Source organism: Oenanthe melanoleuca, chromosome 6, assembly GCF_029582105.1.
Source record: "Oenanthe melanoleuca isolate GR-GAL-2019-014 chromosome 6, OMel1.0, whole genome shotgun sequence".
Taxonomy (NCBI): domain Eukaryota; kingdom Metazoa; phylum Chordata; class Aves; order Passeriformes; family Muscicapidae; genus Oenanthe; species Oenanthe melanoleuca.
In genome coordinates, this window is record NC_079340.1 from 34272074 (window position 1) to 34295598 (window position 23525).

Genomic DNA, 23525 nt, shown 5'->3' on the forward strand with positions numbered 1-23525 from the left:
CCTTGGTCTCAGCTACCTGCTCACTCCTTTTCCCATGAATTCCCAGCAGGTTTCCTTCCCCTGAGTGGGTGGTTCACTGTTTATATGTGAGGTTGTGGGAACTCAGCCATGAACAGTATTACATTTTCTTTCTATTACAGTACTTCAAGGTGCACCAGAGGCTCAAAAAGGTTTGTTTAAACCAATTAATCAGAACAATTTGTCAAAAACAGAGAACACCAGTGCTCACAGGCTGTGGCAGACGTTGGAAATGTTCCATATTTGTAAGAACAGCCTTCTGCTTTCAAATGTTGGTACCCTGGGTAGGGATTAATTCACTTATTTCTAAGCGTGGTGAAACATTCATTTTGCCAGCTACTACCCAGAAAACACATTTCCCAATTAGCCTTGATGTCTGAATTGCAAGTCAGGAGGCACAGGGAGCGCTGAGCCCTGCTCAAGGCAGCTCTGATGCATTATTGATGCTGTTTTCAATATCAAACATGCCAGGAATCAGATGCATAATCTATTCTCCCATCAAAAATATGATGCCCTTTCTGTTCTGCTAAGGTGATGTGTCTGATAGCTGCCCCTGCCATGTACTGGAAAAATGAAGGAAAATCCAGAGGCAGTGATGGGTTTTCTAGGGAATGTGTGCTGTGGGGAGGGGGAGATGCTGTGTCCCCCCAGGGATGGGGTCTGTGCTCAGTGCTGGCCTCCCCATGTCCCCAAGTGTCCCCAGTGTCACAGAGCTCAGTGTCCCCTAGGGATGGGGTCTGTGTTCAGTGCTGTCCTCCCCATGTCCCCAGGTGTCCCCAGTGTCACAGAGCTCAGTGTCCCCCCAGGGATGGGGTCTGTGCTCAGTGCTGGCCTCCCCATGTCCCCAGGTGTCCCCAGGTGTCCCCAGTGTCACAGAGCTCAGTGTCCCCCAGGGATGGGGTCTGTGCTCAGTGCTGGCCTCCCCATGTCCCCAGGTGTCCCCAGTGTCACAGAGCTCAGTGTCCCCCAGCCCAGGGTGACCCTGCCCGTTCCTGTTCTCCATCAGCCCCGCTGCCTTGGGAGCGTTTCCATGGAATGTTTTCTCCCAGAATGTGTGATAAATATCCCTTCAATGCTCCTGGCACGTGGCCCTGGGTCCCAGCTGGCTCCTGTGGCCAGGCTGCTCCCACACTGGTGGCAGCACAAGCCCCAGTTCATGGCTCAACAATGTCATTGTCCCCTGCACACACACAGCTCGTGGCTGGCACTGAAGCTGCTGCAGAGGGAGTCCCTGTGCTCTGCTCAGCCCCATTCCCTTTTTCCCTGGAATAACAGCCTGTGTGTCCATCTCTGCCCCACAGAGCTGCCAGCTGAGCTCTGCTGTCCCAGCTCACTCCTGGGCTCTGCCATCCCTGCCCATGCCCACATCCCCACCCTGTGCCAGGGGAGGCTCCTGCTCCCTGCCCTGCCCCTCAGAGCCCGGGGGGTTTGTGGGGGGGTTTAGTGGGCATGGAGCTCATCCCTGTGCTGGGGGCTGGGTGCAATGCTCTGAGCAGGTGCTTGGCACAGAATTGTCATTCACACCATTAAGTATCAGGATCTGTGGCTCTGCAAATTGACCTCAGTCAGAATTCCCACCAAGTGAGCTCTGCCCTGCAGCACCAGCTCCTGAGCTCTTGTTTCTGTAAGCACAAAAATGTAAATTCTCACAGCCCTGGCCTGTCAGAAGGGATCCTGTTAGCAATTACTCTCTCAAATCCCTGTGCCATTCAAATTGTGATTTCTCTGCCATTCATGTGGAAGCAGTCAGAGCTTGTTGGTGGCTGCTCCTCATTTCCTCAGCTCATGAACCAACCTGGCTCACTCTGCCCCTGCCTTAGGAGGGAATCCTCAAAGAGAATAATTGTGATGTGCACAAAGGCCTCGTTCTCTGCAGCAGGTTGAGCTCTGTGCCTGTGGCTACAGCCTGCCCCATTTTTATCAATAAAGAAAGAGGGTTTAAATCTCCACTGGTGTGTTGTGTCTGCTTGCACAAAGCAGCAAGAATCTTGAGTGCAAAGAACATATACTCATGTTATAGATTTTTCAGGGAATATCTTTAAAATTTAATTTATTTCTATTTCTTTGCCCAATCAAACATGTTTCTTTTTATAGAAACTTCCAGGTTACAAAGTCAAGCACCAGACTGAGAAACAGCAGAACTGAGAGTGCTTTGTACCACCTTGGTTTGGACAAGTAATATCAGGAATGTTATTTTATTCTCCCACTTGTTTTTTATGTCTCAGCCTCCCTCCTCCCCTCTGGCCCAATGCAGAGGTGTAGTGCCTGCTTGTCCTGTGGGATTTCTCTGGCTCTCAGCAAACTCCAAACTCCAGCCCTCTCCCAGCCTCACATCCCATTTTCATACCCCCAGAGCATCTCCCTCCCTCTTTTCTCCCTGACACATTCAGGCTTTTTCCCCTAGAATTCCAGCCAGGCTATTTTTCATTACGATGTAGCTGTGGAGGTTGTTTTGTGCTGCTCTGCTGTTCTCATTCACTGTGCCTCTCTCCTTGCAGCTGCCCTGCCCTGCTGAGCCCCATCCCTGGACAGGGCCAGTGCCTGTGCTGGCCCCTGAGCCATGAGGGACAGAGCCAGGCACTGAGGGTCACCAGCCAGGAGCACTGCCACCCCCCAACAACACTGCTCTTCAACAGGTTGGACATGTTTTCCCAAATCTGAGCACTTTTTAATGGAATTCTGGGCTATGGCCATCCTGTGCTTCCATGGTTCTATGAAATAGAATAGACATAAAATCTCCCCAGTGGCTGCTGTCTCTGAGCCAGGGGCTGGAGCATGGATGTTCCTCCTGAACATCCACATCATCCTCTGCACTGGATGTGGTGAATCCCTGTGGTTCCCCCGTTCCCAGACCAGTTTCCCCGTTCCCAGACCCGTTTCCCTATTCCCAGACTGATTCCCAGACCCATTTCCCCATTCCCAGACTGATTCCCAGACCCGTTTCCCCATTCCCAGACCCGTTTCCCCATTCCCATTCCGTTCCCCATTCCCAGACTGATTCCCAGAGCAGTTTCCCCATTCCCAGACTGATTCCCAGACCCGTTTCCCCATTCTCAGACTGATTCCCAGACCCGTTTCCCCATTCCCAGACCCGTTTCCCCATTCCCAGACCCGTTTCCCCATTCCCAGACCCGTTTCCCCATTCCCAGACCCGTTTCCCCATTCCCAGACCCGTTTCCCCATTCCCAGACCCGTTTCCCCATTCCCAGACCCGTTTCCCCATTCCCATTCCGTTCCCCAGAGCAGTTTCCCCATTCCCAGACTGATTCCCAGAGCAGTTTCCCCATTCCCAGCCTGATTCCCAGACCCGTTTCCCCGTTCCCAGACCCGTTTCCCCGTTCCCAGACCCGTTTCCCCGTTCCCAGACCCGTTTCCCCGTTCCCAGACCCGTTTCCCCGTTCCCAGACCCGTTTCCCCATTCCCAGACCCGTTTCCCCATTCCCATTCCGTTCCCCATTCCCAGCCTGATTCCCAGACCAGTTTCCCCGTTCCCAGACTGATTCCCAGAGCAGTTTCCCCGTTCCCAGAGCAGTTTCCCCATTCCCAGCCTGATTCCCAGACCCGTTTCCCCGTTCCCAGACCCGTTTCCCCGTTCCCAGACCCGTTTCCCCGTTCCCAGACCCGTTTCCCCGTTCCCAGACCCGTTTCCCCATTCCCAGACCCGTTTCCCCATTCCCATTCCGTTCCCCATTCCCAGACTGATTCCCAGAGCAGTTTCCCCATTCCCAGCCTGATTCCCAGACCCGTTTCCCCGTTCCCAGACCGGTTCCCAGCTCTCCCTGTCCCCACAGCCCCAGAAGATGTAGAGCCCAGCGCGGCGGAGCCGGCGGGGCGCGTCCCTCACCATGGCCAAGAGGAGCTCCAGCCGTGCCAGGGGGGACAAGCCCGACGCCCTGGCTGCCCTGCAGGCTGCCAACGAGGAGCTCCGGGCCAAGCTCACCGACATCCAGATCGAGCTGCAGCAGGAGAAGAGCAAGGTGGGCACTCCCTTCCCTGGGGCGTGGCTCGGTGCTTGGAGAGCACCACGTTCTCTCTGCTGCCTCTTCTCTTTCTCTCTTGCACTGACTTTGGGTTTTGGGCTCAAACTCCTCCAGAGCAGCTGCTTACCCACATGTACAATGCTAAACCTCAGCTCTGCCTCCTGCTCTAATGCCCAAATTCCAAGGAGACCCAGCTTCTCCCTCAGCCTTCAGGAAAGGCTCAGCTGATGGAGCTGGAGCCTCAGCTCCAAGAGTTTACAGCTCTTGCCCTCAGATCCCTCCTCAGCAAGAGAATGGAATATTCATTTGCTTCTCCCTAATTCCCCCAATCAGTTTCCACTGATAAACTTTGGGGGGTTTTTGTCCCAGAATAGAAATGTGTTACCATGCAGGGGCAAAATGATAGTCTGCATTTTTCCATGAATTTGCATCATTATTAGGCATTTCAGACCATGAATCTGACACACATGAGCATATAAACAGAGCATCTGTTAATCCTTTTGCTGTGAAGCAGCATTTGCAGCTTTAAGGCTGAGGACTTTGTTTTCCTTCTCCCTGTCCTTCACAGCCACGCTTCTCTAGAGTTCATGGCATAGTTCTAAACTGAAACATCACTTGAGCCTTGTGTGGTCAGGTACAGTCAGTTATTTCTGCTGAATAATTCATTGTTTAAAAAGCATCTGGTAAAATGCAGCTGTTTGGAGCTTCACAGGAGCTTGCACAGAGCTTTTTGTGTCCTGCCTGTGCACATGCAGGTTTGTGCCTGAGCGTGCCACAGTGATGGCCTTGGCATCTCATTTTTCCCTTATTTTGGGGGGAATGTGCTGTGAGAGCTCCTACAGAATAAAGTAACTACTCAGACTTACTCAGAAGGTACTGATTCCTAAATGTGTATTAAACATGAGCCTGCTACCTCCAGTTTGTAGACACACACATCCCAGCATTGAGGTGTAATACTCTAAAGTCATCTGTACCATTTTTAAATAATATCATGATAGGCATTCATTGTTTGGTTGATTGCAAATGCTGTACTTTTTTGGTTTTCCTCACAGGTGAGCAAATTGGAAAGGGAGAAGAACCAGGAGGTGAAGCAGATCAAGGAGCACGAACAGCACAAAAGCACAGTGGTGGTCACAGAGCTCAAAGTCAAACTTCACGAGGACAAAATGAAAGAGCTCCAAGCTGTTCGAGAAACTCTTCTGAGGCAGCACGAGGCCGAGCTGCTCAGAGTGATAAAAATCAAAGACAATGAGATCCAGAGGCTGCAGACCCTGCTGAACGCCGTGCGCGATGGTGCCCCCGACAAGGTAAAGACGGTGCTGCTCAGCGAGGCCAAGGAGGAGGCCAAGAAGGGCTTCGAGGTGGAGAAAATCAAAATGCAGCAGGAAATCTCCGAGCTGAAGGGGGCTAAGAAGCAGGTGGAGGAGGCTCTGACCATGGTGATCCAGGCTGACAAGATCAAAGCAGCAGAGATCAGGAGCGTGTACCACCTGCACCAGGAGGAGATCACCAGGATCAAGAGGGAGTGCGAGAGGGAGATCCGCAGGCTGGTACGTGTGGGGCTGCTCCTGGGGGGAATCATCACTGCTGGGTGCTGGGACTCTGGGGCTTGCTGTACATTTACTGCTAGGAAGGGCAAATTGGTTTGTGAAAGTATTAGGGTGTTTTATAGGAATCTTCTTTGTCCGTGTCAGAGCCTGTTGATGTTGTTCACATTAAAGGTTTCAGGAAGAGCCCTCAGGTTGCTGGCTGGTCAGGACAATGCTACAGCAGTTGTTTCTTGGGTTATGCCTCTATTTCTTCACCAAGTTTTCTTTCCTGATCCTCCCTTTCCCAGTTCCTGTGAGCACCCCATAGTGAGGCTCAAATCCCAAATGCTCCTTTTCTGCACACAGCAGGGCGTTCAGGGGGAGCTCCTCTCCAAACCCACCGTGGTGGCTCTACTCTGCAATTGGCACCAGCTGAGCTCAGGGCTGCCTATGAACGAGCACACATAAATAAACACTCATCAATATTCATCCCAGCCCTGCAGAGGCAGGGGGTGGCTGGCAGGTGGTTGGATGCTCCTGTGCTGCCGCCCCTTCCCAGTTCCAGAGGCAGGGTGGGAGCAGGGAGAGGAGCCAGGAGCAGCCCAGTACAGCCCAGCAGCAGCAGAGCATGAGGCCAGGCTGGCCCTGCCCGGGGGCTGTGTGCCCATGGACCTGCACCACTGCCAGTGAGTCCTGGGGCCCTGCCCTGCCTTTCCTCTCATTCCTGGCCTCAGGGAATTCCCTCCCCTTTCCCTTCCATCTGTGCTGCTCCCACCCTGTCTCTGTCTCACACAGGCACCAGACCTGTCTGTGTGTCATGTGCAGGAATTTATTCAGGTGAAGGGAGATGTCAGTGCTGATGTTTGCTTGTGGTTTATGGAGGTTATGTTTAGGGATTTTTATTTTATTGGAAACAAGCCATAAGTGAAATGCTGTGAAATGTTCTGTGTTTATTCTCATCTCTTTGTCCCTCTCAATTTCACGTGTTGCCTTTGTTGTAATGTGTCTTTGTTTCCATATAAATGAGAATCAACTACCCAATATTCTGCTTATTTTAAACAGATAATCATTGTTATGATGATTAAAAGATGTGTTATCTTTTCATCTGTACATCCATTTAGATTCCTCCTCATTAGGCTTTTGGCAGAAAGACTCAGGTGTTTGTGAGCACCTTGTCTTTGTTTCATTCAAAGCCAGCAGATGCTGCCTCCATGGACATTGTTGAAAGGATCTTTAGTCAGCTGCGCCAAAATCCCTTTCATTTGCTCCATTTTGCTTTCTGCTGCCTCTGTGACCTACCAGCACCTGCCCTGGACGGGTCACGTTGGCATTTACTGCAAACTAAGTCCTTGCAATCACTGTTGATTCCCAATGTAATTTTTTTCCAGGTTTTCAGACAAAGCAGAGATACAAGTATTAACACAGCTCTTACAAGGCAAAATGTTCTTATTTGAAGCAGGCCAGGCTTAAAAGGCGACTATTGAAATTAAATTCTGAAAAACTGATGGCAAAAAATCTTGTGTTTCTGGAGGCTGAAACCAGCTCAGAGACCCCTGAGGAGCTGGAGTGGTTCCTGCCTTTCTGTGCAATCAGTGTCTGTGCCACACGAGCAGTGATCAGCTCTGCAGCCCTGGTGCAGATATGCCTGGGTGGCACATCTGGCAGTGGTGTCCCTCCCTGGGCAGGGCCCAGCCACCCTCCTGAGCCCAGCCAGAGCCCAGGGCTCTGATCCTGGCTGCTCCCACAGGATGTGCACGGGCCCTTGGCACAGGCAAACAGGGAGGGAGAGCATTGGGGATCACTGGGCATTTGTCATTTAAGCACTTCATGATTTTGCATAATGTTTATTATGTGTAAGTAAAACCTCCCTTGGAAAGGGAATTGCTCACAAGGAAAAATTTTGGAAAAAAAAAAAGTTAAAAATTCACATTTCTTTTAGGAATTTTGAAAATTTAAAGGGTACTGAGGTTTCAACATTTTTATTTGGAAAATTTGGATTAATAATTTATAGAGGTGACATCCGAGCAAAATGAATCCTCAGTGTGTTTGTGCGAAGCGATCAGAGCGCGGTGCGAATGTCAAGTTTCATTTTGTTTAAGATGTTCTGAGATGGTGCCAGGACCACAGGCTATTTGCCACCATCTCTGCCTGCTGGAGGAGGGCTGTGGCTGTGGCTGGGGTGGCTGTGTCACTGCGGGGTGCGGCCGAGCCGCTGTGTGACTGTGTTCTGTTCTCCTTGTAGATGGAGGAGATTAAGTTTAAGGACAGAGCAGTCTTCGTGCTGGAGAGAGAGTTAGGGGTGCGAGCCGGGCATGCTCAGAGACTGCAGCTCCAAAAGGAGGCTTTAGATGAACAACTGTCCCAGCTCAAAGAGTCTGACCGGCATCTGAGCAGCCCCAAGCGGGAACTTCCTTATGCAAGTGGTGCAGGAGACGCTTCAGACCATTCGGGAAGCCCCGTAAGCACTTCCACGTGGTTCCACCTAAACGGGCACCAAATGGCACCGAGTGACAGAATCTTGATGAGTGCACCCCGGGGCAGGAGCTGTCCCATGGCTGTGCAGGGGGCTGAGGCACAGAGAGTTCCGTGCTCTTGTTTTTGTCGTGCCCAAACCGTTGGGATTTCCGATCAAGCCTCGCCATGGGAGAGCTTTTGCTTCCTGTCGTTCTGTTTCCTGGTCGGTTTGGTTTGGTTTTGTCAGCAGGGTGAAATTCCTCTGTTCTTTCTCTCCTCTTCCTCACTGTTCCATGCTCAGCCACCCGCCCTAGTCTGCCAGTTGGACACGACTCTGCCAACAAACGATGCAAATGCATTTCTCACCCGCGCTGTTTGTGTGCGAGCTCTGCTGGGGCTGGGGAGCAGATGGACAAGGCCAGTTCCAGAGGGAGCAGGGCAGTCAGTGGGGCCAGGGCAGCACAGGAGCCCTGCAGCCCCCAGGGACCCCTGTCCTGCTGCCCAGCACTCTCACCCTCAGCGGGATGCAAAGGGAACCCAAGACTCCCAGCCTGTTCTGTCCTGTTTATCCCTGCACTAGCCACAACACTCAATTGGAGTCACCCCTCCAACTCTGTAACTCTGGCACCTCCCCTTGCCCAGGAGAGCCCTCGGGGAACTGCCCTCGTGCCTCTGACGTGTGCAGCTCGTCCTCATTGCTGATCCTCATCAAGATTTCTTTTGCGACAGCCTCGACTGGCTCAGTACAAGTGTAAAACTTCTACCTGAGCAAACCAATCTGTTTTATCCTTTGGCCCAAGCCTCTCCTGCACCTGTTGAATGAGGAACCCTAGACCTCCCAAAAGTGCCACCAGCACTGTGGGCACTAATTTGCACTCTAGTTGGACTCTACTTCTGCCAAAGACCAGAAAAGGTCATAGAGAAGGGGGAAAGTCTGTCACGTTTGTCAGGAGCTGTGACTCCTCTGTGATTCTGAACAAGAACACTCCTACCTGTATCTCTAGTCATTTCTAATTTGATTTAAGCATTTTCACTCAGATAAAGTGCTACCCCTGTGGCCTTACGAGTGACCCTTTAGGACCCCATAAGGGCCGCAGCTTTCTGGAAGAAGAGCTTATTGAATGCACAATTACATGGATTTTCCCCATTCAGTAATTCAGTAATTTGAATATCAGTTTCTTATGGCCAAGTCCTCAGAGTGGGCAATGTGTCTGAAGCTCTCAGTTCAACAGTGGCATCATTGGAACACGGCCTTCAGTTCTGATATTTGCTGTTGTTCCCAAGTTTACCATTTGTAAACTTTGTATCTGCACATTTGTATTGTCACATTTGTGACTCTGTATTTGCATATGCATATACATATGCACATACACCCCTCTGCATTTGCATTCTTTGTTACATTTCCACTCCTGACCTCCCACTGGTCTCACCCTGCAGCTTTCCGTGGGTTCCATGGGTTACACTCTGCGCCATAACATTTCAAAATGCTTGGATTTGGGATAGGAGAAGGTCTGGGCTCTGCCAAGGCGCTCATGAGCGTGCACTTACGAGCAGTTATTTGCAGTTGATCTTTGTTTTAGGAACAGCAGTTGGATGAAAAGGACGCCCGGCGCTTCCAGCTGAAAATCGCGGAGCTGAGCGGGATCATCCGCAAGCTGGAGGACAGGAACGCGCTGCTGTCGGAGGAGAGGAACGAGCTGGTGAGGGCACAGGGCTCTGGGGCTTGCTGTTGGACAGAAAAGTCTGCATTTTGAACCACGGGTGGTCAGTTGTTGGGTTAAAAGTAAAAATAATTTAGGTGTCATTTCTTAATTGGACAGTTTATCTTTAAAACGCCTTGTAGAGAGAGAGGGCTCCATTTTTAATTTGTTGGCTTGAAGTGCTGTAGAACTCACAGTTTGTGGGACTTGTAATATAGATAATAACTAATAAACATCTGGGTCCCAACAAGAAATACCATCTCACACATTTAATCCCACCCCTGACAAAAGGAAGATAAGAAGTGGCAGGGGCTGAGGGGCTGCTCCTCCCCAGCTCAGTGTTTGGGGCTGTGCAGCATCACTCCCCCCAGTTTGTACAACATTTGAGACAGAATTGGCTCAAATTATATTTATTTCTTTTAAAAAATAAGTACATTCTCCACACTGAGTGTTTGCTGCACAGATTGAATCATGTACAATTCTCTCTGCCCAATGGAAGATCCCAGGGATTTTTGATCAGTTCTGCTTTGCATCAGGAGAAAATATTTCTAGTGTGATAGTTGCAGAAAGTAGTTAGTGTATTTGATGAAAAAGCTCCAGAGGTGTTATTTTTCTCTTTATCTTTCAGCTGAAGCGTCTCAGAGAAGCAGAGAGTCAGTACAAGCCCATTCTGGACAAGAACAAACGGCTCAGTAGGAAGAATGAGGAGCTGTCACATGCCTTACGTCGAATGGAAAATAAACTGAAATTTGTGACACAGGAAAACATTGCCATGGTGAGTGCCTGTGCTGCTGGGAGAAGGTGGGATGTGGGGCTGGGGAGCAGGCATGGGCCACACCTGCAGCTCCCATGGGAAACTCTTCCAATCTTCCATCCCAAACTAATCTGGCATTCCGTGGTTCACCTTCCACCTTCCTGCCAGAATCCCCTCCTAACCCCTGGGAAACCTGCACTGGTGACTCTGCCCCAGCCCAGCTGGGGGAGCAGGAACATCTGGCACATGTGGAGCCCAGATGTGAGGCTCAGCAGAAGGGGGGCTGCCATTAGAGAGGTGCATCACTTGCTGCACAGGGAAGGGCCAAACATCCCTGGCAAAGCCTCCTGCTCATTTCCTCTTCTGCCCTGTGGTTCTTGGATTCTAGAGGCAAAGGACTGGAGCAATAAGGAGACCCAGCTCCTTAAACGACCTTGACCACAGCCAGGAGGAAAGGGAAGTGGATTTCCTGAGGCTGCAAGTGATTGAGCAGCAGAACATCATCGATGAGCTCTCCAAGGTGAGGTGCAAGGCTCTGCTCTCACCTGAGGGACCAAGGGCAGAGCAGGGGGAGCCCAGGGAGGGGCTCAAGGTTCTGGGGGCTGAAGGGCACAGTGGGCAGCAGGGGAAGCTGGCAGGCATTCCTGTGCTCAGCAGTAATACCAATTATCTTTAGTTTTATTTTAAGGGTATTTGGGAAAACCCTTTCAATCTGCATTGGCCTGGCAGGATAGAAACACGTCCTTACCTGTGCTGGTGGCCAGATCTGGGGGGGAAACTGCCCAAGCTCCTTCAGCTGGAGGCACCTCCAGGGCTGAGGGCTCCTGTGTGCAGGGGGTGCTCTGCAATCCTGGGCTTGGGGCTTGGCTTCCTTCTTAGCATGTTCTCAGTCCTGGGAAACAGAAAACACCAAATCAGGATACTCCTCTAGAAAATAACTTTTATTTCTTCCCTTTCTTTTTAAGCCTGTCCAGTCACTGACATTGTTTCATTCTTTTTCATTAGACCCTGGAGACTGCTGGCTATGTGAAGAGTGTCATGGTAAGAGTGACATTGACTTCCTCCCCATCTACATGTTTTAAGTTGCTGTTCATGGGAAGCAGGCAGGGTGCAGCAATATTTATTCTCCCTTCCAGCTGTGTTCAGCAGTGAGCTGACCCAGGGGTTTCCTCAGAGCAGATTTTTGTCACCAGAGAAAAGCACAGTGAGAGAGAGGAGGGAAGCCTTCATCCACCACCTGCCTGATGGCCAGGAGCCAGTGTCCCCATCTCCAGGGCAGCTCTGTCACCTTGGAACAGCATTTTTCACTCTGGCTGTCCCTGCCTTGTGTCACCCACAGCAGGGAGTGCTCAGCCTGCATTGCCCCTTCTGGGGTCACAGCCCCCATGGCTGTGGGTGGGATGTGCTGCTCCCATTGCTCCACTGTCCTTGGCCACTGCTGCTGGCCTTGGCACTGGCCACCAGCTGAGGCAGCAGCAGTGTCAGTGTCCCCAGGGTCACACAGCCAAGGAAACATCTGAGGCTTTCCCCTTGAGAGCTTTCCTCTCTGCAGCCTGGGATTGCAAGCCCAGAACAGAGACTTTTTCCTGAGTACTGTAAAAAATCAACCTAGCTGCATAAAGAGGAAGGAAATGTTCCCTGGGAGGGTGGGCAGGCCCTGAAATAGAATTCCCAGATTTGCTGTGGCTGCCCCTGGATCCCTGGCAGTGCCCAAAGCCAGGCTGGACACTGGGGCTGGAGCAGCATGGGACAGTGGAAGGTGTCCCTGCCATGGCAGGGGTAAAAGGAGGTGATATTTAAGGTCCCTCCAACCTGGAATTTGATTATTCTATCATTTCCTCTGACTGGACAAATTGTTGGCAGCAGTAAATGCCCAATCCTTACTCCAGAGGCACAGGGAACCTGCAGGTCCTTAGAGAAGGAGCTGAGCCTGGAAGTGCTGAGTTCAAAGGGGCCCTGAAATGTGCAGTGGGGCTCCTGGGGGTGTGTGTGTGTGTGTTTGCACCTGCCAGGGCCACCAGGGCCAGGAGCAGAGCCAGGACAAGGGCTGCAGTGCCATGGTCACCCATGGAGCAGCTCCAGGGACACCCAAACTCTCAGCTTATCACCAGCTTTGTTTCAGTTTGGTTTTCATGGACATAAAGAGCAGTTTCTGGTTGTCTGTGGCAAACCTGAGAGGTGTTGGAGTGAATAACCCAGGACTGGTGACAGTGTGGGACAGTGGCCAGCGGGGCCCAAAGGCTCCTGGTACTGACATGGTTAATTTAAATAACTGCTCTCTGGAAACACTCACACACATCTCTGACTCTTGCAGGAACGGGATAAGCTGCTAAGGTTCAGGAAGCAAAGGAAGAAAATGACAAGAATTCCTAAGGTAAAAACCAAAACTTTCTGTGGTGCCATGCTGATGGACAGTGCTGGGGTGCTCAGAGCACCTCAGGGCTCTGCTCTCCTTCTGCAAACGGGTCCTGGACTGAAATTTGGGTGATGCAGCTCAAGGACATTCACAGACTGCCCTGGATATTCAAGGGGACATGCATGGAGCATTCTGAGCTTTTCATGCTCTGCATTTACCCTCTGGGACTCTGGTGGGATGTGGTTGTCTTAAGAGGAGACAAATTTTATGAATTAACACATCTCCAAATGATCTTCTAGTGGTGCTGCCTGAAAACATGTGTATGTTGTAAATAATTAATGGTGGAGATTAGTAACATGTGAAAATTGCTGGTGAGGGAAGTGATGGTTAGAGCTCAGGGAAAAGGGAATGTTGGTTAATGAGGGCTGGGCAGGGTGTTAATGTAAATATTAACACTAAAATGCCACAGGAAGGTCTAATGTCAGTGTGCTGTGATCCACAGATGAAGAATTAGAGTGAGGCTGGAGCTAATGAATCTGTGAATAATTAATTGAGGTCAATGGGAGAGAGCTCCTGTCATCCTGAAAATCTCATCAGCCCTTCCAGGGAGTCAGGGTCTGTCTCTGAAAGCTGGGTGGGCTTTGGCCAGAGGGTGGAGGGACAGCACACAGGGAATGGTTCCCCACTGCCAGGGATGGATGGGGTTTGGGCAGGAATTGTTCCCTGGCAGGGCTGGGATGGAATTCCCAGATTTGCTGTGGCTGCCCCTGGATCCCTGCGGTGCCCAAGGCCAGGCTGGACACTGGGGATGGGCACTGGGACAGTGGGAGGTGTCCCTGCCACGTTCTGGGATTCTGTGATTCTGCTGTCTGTCCCTCCCAGGGCAGTCTGTCTGTCCCCAGGGCAGCCTGTCCCTGTGCTCCCTGACCCTGCTCTCTGTCAGAAGCCCGTGGTGGAGACCTTCTATGGCTATGATGAGGAGGCTTCCCTGGAGTCTGACGGTTCCTCCATCTCCTACCAAACTGACCGCACTGACCAGACCCCCTGCACGCCCGAGGACGACCTGGAGGAGGTACCGGACCCTAAACCTGACCCTGACCCTAAACCTGACCCTGACCCTAAACCTAACCTTAAACGCCTGCACGCCCGAGGACGACCTGGAGGAGGTACCTGACCCTAAGCCTAAACCTAACCCCTGACCCTAAACCTAATCCCTGACCTTAAACCTAACCCTAACCCCTGACCCTGACCCTAACCCTAACCTTTGATTCCAACCTCGACACTGCTGTTTAATGGAATTCCTGCTCTGGTCCACTTTTTCCATCTATCATTTCTGTTCTCTCATATCTCTTCTGTCATTCTGTCACCTCAGGCCACAAAATGAAACATTTCTGGTAAATTTGGTGCTGTGCATGTTAGTCAGTGTCCTGAAATCTCAGGTCTTCAGTAAGTTCACAACCTCCAGCCAGGCTGCAAATGTCATGTTGTGAGAATATTGAATTTATGGCAGATCTGCAGGTATAAACCTGAGAAACTGGGCAGCCCTGGGGAGGTGTGTTTGCTCTGAGCCTGGCTGCAGATTGTGTGTAGTTTGGGCCAGCTGGGCTCAGCACAGAGCAGTGAGGTCTGTGTTTGTGGAAGGAGCAGGGAGCACTCCCTGAAGCTCTGGGCTCCAGGGAAAGGCTGGCTCCTGGCTGGGCTCCAGGGCTCTGAGAGCAGGGCACACAAATGCAGCACAAGTTAAAGGGATTATTCCTTGTGTTTGCCAGGGCTTCCCCACAAATGCACTGCTGGATGTGTGTCAGGTCACTGGACCATTGCACAGCTCTGGGCTTAACAAGAATCTGGTAATAACCAGAATTGCCCTGATGATGTGCACGTTTCATGGTGCACTGGCTGCAGGTGTGCAATTAGATCTGACAGGGAACCTGCAGAATTCCTCACTCCACCATGGCAGATACGTGCTGGTTTCCAGGCTGTGCTGCAGGAAATGGGAATGTATTCATGTATGAGCTGTTTATTTTTCATTCCATATTGACATTCTCCCCCTGTTCAGTGGGAAGTTGATGCATGCACCCAGCAATGTAATTCAATTTCATGTTGAGTGAAATATTCCGGTCAGGCTGACATGAAAGCATTCAGTGCTGGATGTTGTGAGGAGGATGAAGGGCTCCTTTCATGTTGCTGTCACCACTTCTACAACGATTAACTCTGGATTCCTGTTTTAATAATGGAGTGAGCCTGTCAGGCTTGGTTTCCTTTCCAAACTGAAAACCTTTTGTTGTTAAAGAAAGATGCATTTTCACCTTTACCATGATGATTTCCCCTGTTCCAGCAAGAAAGGGTGGTGCAGTCATTAGTGTGCTGTATGGAAGGAAAGCTTTTATCTTTCTAAGGCAGGGATTATCTTTTTATTTCTGTATTGCATTTCCTGGAGGTAAGAGCGTGCAAGAGATGTGTAGGGGATGGAGGGGGAGCAGCTTGAGGGCACTTCACCAAGATTTTTAGTGCCTGTGTAAGACCCAAAAGAGGGATGTGGGGCTCCAGGAGGCTTTTTAAATGCTGTTTATTGTATCCAGATGATACAGCAATTTATATAGTATTTTAAATGCTGTTTATTGTATCTAGAGGATACAGCAATTCATGAGTCATGGGTGAAAGAGCTCAGCCCACAGCTGTCAGCCTCAGCTGTGGGTTTGTCTGAAGCCAACTCTAGTTTTGGTTACAGTGCATTAAATACTTTCATTGCAGAGCATCTTAAAACTTGACAACCAACCAATACCTTTACTATTACATATAGCCTATTATACCTACTAACATTACCATATTCATGTTACTGTTCTCCAATCACTAAAAGGTTAGTGTGTTACAGCTGAAGCTAGAAGTTGTATTTCAGTTTTCTTGCAGTGGAAAATTCTGAGATTTTTTTTCTACTTGCAACATGGTATTTTTGTTTGCCTGTGAAAATCTTTTTGCTTGGTAAAAATATCTTTTGATTGAGGTGGATTTATCCTTTGCTCTGAGTTATAAAAACCCTTCCAACTCATTTTACTCTTTGCTTTCTAATTATTCAGTAAGACAGGCTCAGCAATTCTTTTTTTATATCAAAACTTGCTGTCATCTCTATTCCTTCTTCATGTTCTACATTCCAAGATATTTCTGTCACACATACATATCTGTGAGACCTTTCTGTCAAACCCTTACCCTTCCCAACACACCTGCTTCCAAACTGCGTTTCAGAAGTGATGATTTTGGTGCCTGTGAGGACAAACAGAGCCGATCTCCTGTTTTTGGCAGGGCATGGCCAAGGAGGAGACGGAGCTGCGGTTCCGGCAGCTGACCATGGAGTACCAGGCTCTGCAGAGAGCCTACGCCCTGCTGCAGGAGCAGGTCGGGGGCACCCTGGATGCAGAACGGGAGGTCAAGGTGTGCACGGCCTGTGGGATGTGGGAATGTGGCCTGGGGCTGCAGGGTGGGTGGGATCTCTGCTTGGGTTGTTCCCTGTGTCCTGGTTTGGGGACAGGTGTCTGCCAATACAGGCAGGAGCTTCTCTTGGAAATGGAGAATGGAAACCCCCTCCCTCCAAATTATTATAGTTTTGAAATTAAGGGTTCTCAGGCAAAGAGATGGGAATTAGGAATAACAGTTCTTGACTAGGAAAATTAAAATAGCAATGCAGTATTACACAGAACAATCCCAGCCCTGCCAGAGTCAGAATCCAAGCTGACACCCGTCAGTCAGTCAGGGTGTTGGCACAGTCCCATTCAATGGTGGCTGCATCCTCCTGCAGGGGCAGATGTGGTTCAGCTGGAGCAGTGCTCCTGGAGAAGGTGCAGTTTCCTCTGAAGCTCCAGGGATGATGTGGAAAGGTCTGGTTTTCCTCTGGAATCCAGTGGGAAGAAGGTTCCTTGGTGTCCCAAATGTCAGTTTTTATCTGGGTAGGAAAGGCTTGGCTCCTGCCCAGTGGGATGATGGAATTTTATCAGTCATGCCCTGGGACTCAGTGGCCATAAACAGGAGATATCTCCTGGAGGGAGGATGGGCTGTGGGAAGATAAAGATGATTGCCCAGCTGGTTTAAAGATGGCCCATGAGCAGATAATGTGTGCCAGGAGATCAGGGGCACTGCCCCACCCGGATGCAGCAGGTGGGGACAGAATTCACATTTCTGGCACATCAACCCAACACAGGCTGTTACAGGCTCAGGGAAAATCTTAAAGGATTTTTCCAGTCTGGCTTTCCCAGGCTCAGCTAGGGTTTTTCCCAAGCTAGAGATCTCTCTCTAATGTAAACATAAGAGAAAGAATTATAACAAAAGATAAGCACCTGTTGGATCCATGAGGAAACCTGGGACAAGAGGTGTTTCCTTCTCTGATCAACGAATCTTCTGTATTTTTTTTGCATGTAGTCTCTTATTTAAAGCTACAGTTTTCTTCAATAAATTGCTCTTTCTTGCACCATGCAAGAGGGGTCATTTTGCTGTGTTCACTCCATAACCCCACAGAGCAACAGTCCCAGCTCACCTGGCTGCCCCAGGCACTCTGAGTCCTGCTGAGAACCCACCCCTGCTGCAGCTCTGAGCAGCCTGAGGGAAACCCAGACAGAATTTTTTATGGGAAATCCTTGAAAGTAAGCTCTTTTTCCATGGAGAACTAGGACAGATAGCCTTAAATGTATAATGCGTGGTCTTTAATTCCTTCTGGGCTCTGACAGATTACACGATTCTTCATAAAATGTTTAGGAGGCTTATAGCTGAGATTTTTCTGTTAATTGAATTTCAAAGTGCCCTGTGCTATTCTGCCTGTCTGCCTCACAGAGCTCCTGTGGCTCTGGGCCTGAAGTGCTGCTTTTGTTGGGAGCTTGTTGTGTGTTCCAAGGAGTTACAGAGGAATTGTTCCCTGGGAGCTGGGATGGAATTCCCAGATTTGCTGTGGCTGCCCCTGGATCCCTGGCAGTGCCCAAGGCCAGGCTGGACACTGGGACAGTGGGAGGTGTCCCTGCCATGGCAGGGGTGGCACTGAGGGGGATTTGGGATCCCTCCCAACCCAAACTATTCCGTGGTTCCAGGAAGGGCTGGCAGGATGGGTCATGCCCAGCCTGAAGGGGTGGGTGCACTCAGGAAAGGCACAGATCTGCTGTTTAACTTGTTCCTACACCTGCTCTGGGAAGGTGTTATCCAGGAACACTTACAGTGGGTCAAGGTGTAGTGCACAAAAATTGACATTCCCAGAATGAACAACAACTCTGAAACATCAGGGATTGCACCTGGAAAGAAACCCCCAGTGAGCCAAGGCATGCCCAGCTGGGAAAGTGACTGGATTTTAGTTTTTTCACAGAGAGCACCAGTACAGGTCACACAAACAATCACTTTCAGTGTGAATAACAGGATAAATAGAACAGAAATGGTTCAAGGAAAGAAAATGTTCTGTGAAAGTATGTAACAAATAAAACAACTGACAATAATTGCATCTATTCTCCAGAAAACGTGTAGGAATGTGGTGTCTATTTAAATAAGCAGGAAGCTACAAATATAGTGAAAAATGAGACATGGGTATGAAAGAGATATGGCCCTAAATCATGGATAAGGTTCTAAGTCCCAGATAAGGCACAAAGGTCAGTGACATTTGCCAGTTTGTAATGTGGACTCTGTTCTGAGTCTTTAATGTGCCCCAAATTTAAGTTGTGCCCAGAACTGTGCCACAATAATTTTCATTTAAAAGAGAAAGGGGGGTTCCTGCTCAGCCTGCCATGGCCAGCTGTGGGGAGCCAGCTCTGCTTTGCCATTGTGTTAATCTTGACTTAAATCTCAAAATCATTAATCCCTTCTCCTAGACTTGATTTGATTAAGTCTGATTATTTGATACTCTGTGCTCAGCTGCAAATTTCTTCTGCCAAAGAACTTTCAGAATAATTTGTTAAAAGCATTTGGTGTTTTAAATATTTTCTGTAACTGTGTTAAGTTTGATCTTTTAGAGAAAGTTTGATTTGTTTTTAAATTTATTTTTTAATTATTCTTTATGGGTTTTTTTCCTTTCTCTCATATCCCACAGACCCGTGAGCAGCTCCAAGCAGAAATTCACCGGTCCCAGGCTCAGATAGAAGACCTGGAGAAGGCTCTGGCTGAGCAGGGACAGGTAATGCTGACTCCAGCCCCTTCCCCACCTCTCTGCTGGGGGACCAGAAAGGTTCCTGGGCTGGTTACAGCTTGTGGACCACTTCTGCAGACAAAAAAAACAACAACCAAACAAAGGGGTAAAAAACAACAAACAAAAACAAACAAACAAAAAGAAACACAAAAAATCCCCACCCAAACACAAAAAGGCAAGAACAAAAAAGAAATATTGTTGTTCTTGCTGACAAACAATGTTCTGGGATTGTAGGTTTATGAATTCCTCAGTCTAAGAGATTACCTTGTGAGTAAAGTTTAGTTTGCCTGATCTGCAGAAATATGTCATTTGTATTTAGCAAAACAGAAATTTGATAGTAAGCACATAGTTAGAAATATTCCTTTTAATGGGAACCAGATTTTACCTGAGAGAGTTTTTCAATCACTGGGATGGTTTTATTCCATTTGTGTACTACAGAACTGTTAGAATTATGTGGGCAGGTTGAGCTTAGGAAGTTATTTTCAGAAGTAATGCACTTACAATTTCACAGCTGTCATTACTGTATCCCTCTGTATGTGAGACTCAGTGCAATTCTTGCTGCTGTGCTGTTGCTAAACGCTGCAGCTTCACCTACAGTGGTGCTCATTTCCTTCCCAGGACATGAAGTGGATTGAGGAGAAGCAGGCATTGTACAGGAGAAACCAGGAGCTGGTAGAAAAGGTATTCAACTCTTCTATTTGCATTATTCAAATAATATTTGTGTCTTGAGGGACGCAGAAAGTGCAATATTCTAATTAATTCTAGTATTCTAATCCACTTTCCAGCAGGGCTGGAATAATTGCTAACTGTGTGCTGCTCTGTGCCCTGGCAGATCAGGCAGATGGAGGCTGAGGAGGCTCGCCTGAAACACGACGTGCAGGACGCCAAGGACCAGAACGAGCTGCTGGAGTTCAGGATCCTGGAGCTGGAGGTGAGCACACGGGTTTGGGGTCCCTGCAGAGCCCTGACAAAGAGCAAAACCACAAACCTGTGTTTTTGGTAGGTGGCTGTGGCAGGAGGGATGAGCTCTAGGGGTCCTTCCAACCCCCAGCATGCCAATGCAGGATCCACAAATCTGGGGTTTCACCTTTCTGTGCTTCCTGGCACTGACCCCTGGAGAACTCTGCTTTGGACCTGAGCCCTTGGAGAAGCTTCCAAATTTGAGTGATGGAGTTAAAATCATGGGAATGCAGTTAAATAGAAGAGTGTGATTTCACATGATAAAGGGTTTTGAATTTGAGGTTTTTATAATATAGTAATAGGTATGGGCCAAGATGGAGAATTTGGGGTGTGGATACCTCTTCCTCCTTCTTCTCCGTGTCATCCATGCTGAGTGACATGCTGGCACTTTCAGATTGGATGGGGACAAAGCTGGACAGTTTAACCAAGTTGTATTGTATTGGAAAATAATTGTAAATACCTAGTGTGTAATTTAGACTATAAAAGATCAGTCCTGCCTCTGCCAGGCAGATTCTGCCCTGGAGGTCTGGTGAGCAGACCGCTGTTCACTGGACAAAGCATTCCTGAGATAAGGAACAATAAACAACCATGAAAACCTGTAAGAACAGCCTCCTGCAGTCTCTCATTGATGGGCATTGGAAAGAGCTGGTTCCAAACCACCTGCATGTCCTCCAGAGGTGATCCCAGCTCTGAGGAGACACCTTGGGTTGTGACAGGATGGGATGTAGCTGCCAACAGACAGGACACATCCTTGCGGCCGTCCTACAATAGATGTGCCTTTGATCCCTTGGGGAGAAAGAGATCTGAGTCTCTTTAGGAAAGTCACGTTTTATAGTCCTTTTCCAAAGCCAGTGGCTCTGGCCCAAAGGTGGGAGATTTATGGACTGTTGTGTGTGGAGATCGTTGGTGCAGGAACAGGCGCTGAGAGCAGCACCCTGAGAGCAGCACAGGCACAGACGGTGCTGGGCAGCACAGGCACAGCCACAGACAGTGCTGGGCAGCACCAGCACAGCCACAGACAGTGCTGGGCAGCACCAGCACAGCACAGACAGTGCTGGGCAGCACCAGCACAGGCACAGACAGTGCTGGGCAGCACCAGCACAGGCACAGACAGAGCTGGGCAGCACCAGCACAGCACAGACGGTGCTGGGCAGCACCAGCACAGGCACAGACAGTGCTGGGCAGCACCAGCACAGGCACAGACAGTGCTGGGCAGCACCAGGCACAGGCACAGACAGTGCTGGGCAGCACCAGCACAGGCACAGACAGTGCTGGGCAGCACCAGCACAGGCACAGACAGTGCTGGGCAGCACCAGCACAGGCACAGACAGAGCTGGGCAGCACCAGCACAGCACAGACAGTGCTGGGCAGCACCAGCACAGGCACAGACAGTGCTGGGCAGCACCAGCACAGCTACAGACGGTGCTGGGCAGCACCAGGCACAGGCACAGACAGTGCTGGGCAGCACCAGGCACAGGCACAGACAGTGCTGGGCAGCACCAGGCACAGGCACAGACAGTGCTGGGCAGCACCAGCACAGGCACAGACAGTGCTGGGCAGCACCAGCACAGGCACAGACAGAGCTGGGCAGCACCAGCACAGCACAGACGGTGCTGGGCAGCACCAGCACAGCTACAGACGGTGCTGGGCAGCACCAGGCACAGGCACAGACAGTGCTGGGCAGCACCAGGCACAGGCACAGACAGTGCTGGGCAGCACCAGCACAGGCACAGACAGAGCTGGGCAGCACCAGCACAGCACAGACGGTGCTGGGCAGCACCAGCACAGCACAGACAGTCCATGGCAGCACCAGCACAGGCACAGACAGTGCTGGGCAGCACCAGCACAGGCACAGACAGTGCTGGGCAGCACCAGGCACGGCCACAGACAGTGCTGGGCAGCACCAGCACAGGCACAGACAGTGCTGGGCAGCACCAGCACAGCACAGACGGTGCTGGGCAGCACCAGCACAGCACAGACAGTGCCATGGCAGCACCAGCACAGGCACAGACAGTGCTGGGCAGCACCAGGCACAGGCAGAGACAGTGCTGGGCAGCACCAGCACAGCACAGACAGTGCTGGGCAGCACCAGCACAGGCACAGACAGTGCTGGGCAGCACCAGGCACAGGCACAGACAGTGCTGGGCAGCACCAGGCACAGGCACAGACAGTGCTGGGCAGCACCAGCACAGGCACAGACAGTGCTGGGCAGCACCAGCACAGCCACAGACAGTGCAGGGCAGCACCAGGCACAGGCACAGACGGTGCTGGGCAGCACCAGGCACAGCCACAGACAGTGCTGGGCAGCACCAGCACAGGCACAGACGGTGCTGGGCAGCACCAGCACAGGCACAGACAGAGCTGGGCAGCACCAGGCACAGGCACAGACGGTGCTAGGCAAGCATCCACCTGGGCCAGGCCAGAACTCGGGTCCAGGGCAGTGCTGGGGTGCAGGGTCTCAGTCTCTGCTGATGGTCATGAGGCAGGTCAGAGGAACTTGCACTGACTCTCACAGCTTGTCCTTGCAGGAGAGGGAGAGGCGCTCCCCGGCCATCACCTTCCACCACGGCCCCTTCACCGAGGGGAAGAGCCCGCTGCAGGTGTACTGCGAGGCTGAAGGTGTCACAGTAAGGGATGCTCCTTCCTGTCCCCCCTCCCTGGGCACAGCCAGGTGCTCTGTGCTGATCCTGCTTCTCCCTTTCTCTCCTTTCAGGACATTGTGGTGGCAGAGCTGATGAAAAAGTTGGACATTTTAGGGGATAACGCCGTAAGTGTATGTTCCTTTAATAAATTGTGCATGCTTTTGGAATACCTGTCCTCGTGTGGAGTGAGCAAAGCTGCCTGGTCTGGTGCTGCACAGCCTGTCCTGCCTCTGGTTTGGGCTCCCAGCAAAGCACTTCCTGCATTTAAAGGTTTTGTACCCCCTGAAGAGTGAAACACGGGCTCGGTGTCACCTGCTGCTCCTGAGACTCCTGTTACTTGGAGAGGAGTGTTGGTGTTTGCTGCTTCCTGCCACTGCTCACTCACTTCTGCATTTGCCTGCTCTGCATTTGCTTTGCTTTTGCATTTCAGCAGCTGTGTGCTTTGAGGTTGTCTAATAACCCTTGATAGTACCTGGGTTATTACACAAGAAGCCAAAGCAGCAGTGCAGGAAGGAGAAGTGAATAATAAGAAACTTGCAAGTGCTTCTCCTTCAGCAGGTGGCAGTGAGTAACTGCATACAGGGGGGTCTCACAGAGGGTCTCCCAGAGCCCTCAGCCACTCCAGAATCCTCCTGGGAGCCCCCACCCCACACTGGGGCTGTAGGAGGGTCCCCACTGTTCTCACAGCTCTGCACCTGGGCTGCCCCAGCTCTCCATCAGGACAATTTGGGTCCCAGGGGCTGCCCCAGCTCTCCCCCCGGACAATTTGGGTCCCAGGGGCTGCCCCAGCTCTCCCCCTGGACAATTTGGGTCCCAGGGGCTGCCCCAGTTCTCTATCAGGACAATTTGGGTCCCAGGGGCTGCCCCAGCTCTCCTCTGACCCAGCCCCTGCCCCTTCCCCTGCTGTGCCTGTGCCACACCAAAGCTCAGGATGAAATGTAAAGCCCACTTCCAGAACTTGGATTTCTCTTGAGAGAGCAACAAAAG

General features: G+C 50.7%; 1 protein-coding gene across 8 annotated transcripts in view; it reads left to right on the plus strand.

Moving 5' to 3' along the window:
- The window catches only part of JAKMIP3 (Janus kinase and microtubule interacting protein 3), a 56895-nt gene that overhangs the window by 17991 nt on the left and 15379 nt on the right, over window positions 1–23525 (plus strand). For 2 of the 8 annotated variants that reach the window (XM_056495226.1, XM_056495230.1), the window contains exons 2-17: window positions 2517–2654; window positions 3810–3995; window positions 5051–5548; window positions 7770–7985; window positions 9562–9681; window positions 10310–10456; window positions 10824–10955; window positions 11441–11476; window positions 12750–12809; window positions 13735–13863; window positions 16089–16217; window positions 18841–18924; window positions 19555–19617; window positions 19769–19867; window positions 22425–22523; window positions 22610–22669. In XM_056495226.1, the coding sequence (XP_056351201.1) occupies window positions 3864–3995; window positions 5051–5548; window positions 7770–7985; window positions 9562–9681; window positions 10310–10456; window positions 10824–10955; window positions 11441–11476; window positions 12750–12809; window positions 13735–13863; window positions 16089–16217; window positions 18841–18924; window positions 19555–19617; window positions 19769–19867; window positions 22425–22523; window positions 22610–22669 (2004 nt within the window). In that variant the 5' untranslated portion in view covers window positions 2517–2654; window positions 3810–3863. The remainder of the gene's footprint in view (window positions 1–2516; window positions 2655–3809; window positions 3996–5050; window positions 5549–7769; window positions 7986–9561; window positions 9682–10309; window positions 10457–10823; window positions 10956–11440; window positions 11477–12749; window positions 12810–13734; window positions 13864–16088; window positions 16218–18840; window positions 18925–19554; window positions 19618–19768; window positions 19868–22424; window positions 22524–22609; window positions 22670–23525) is intronic. The other 6 variants (XM_056495223.1, XM_056495227.1, XM_056495224.1 and 3 more) reach the window with 4 other exon arrangements.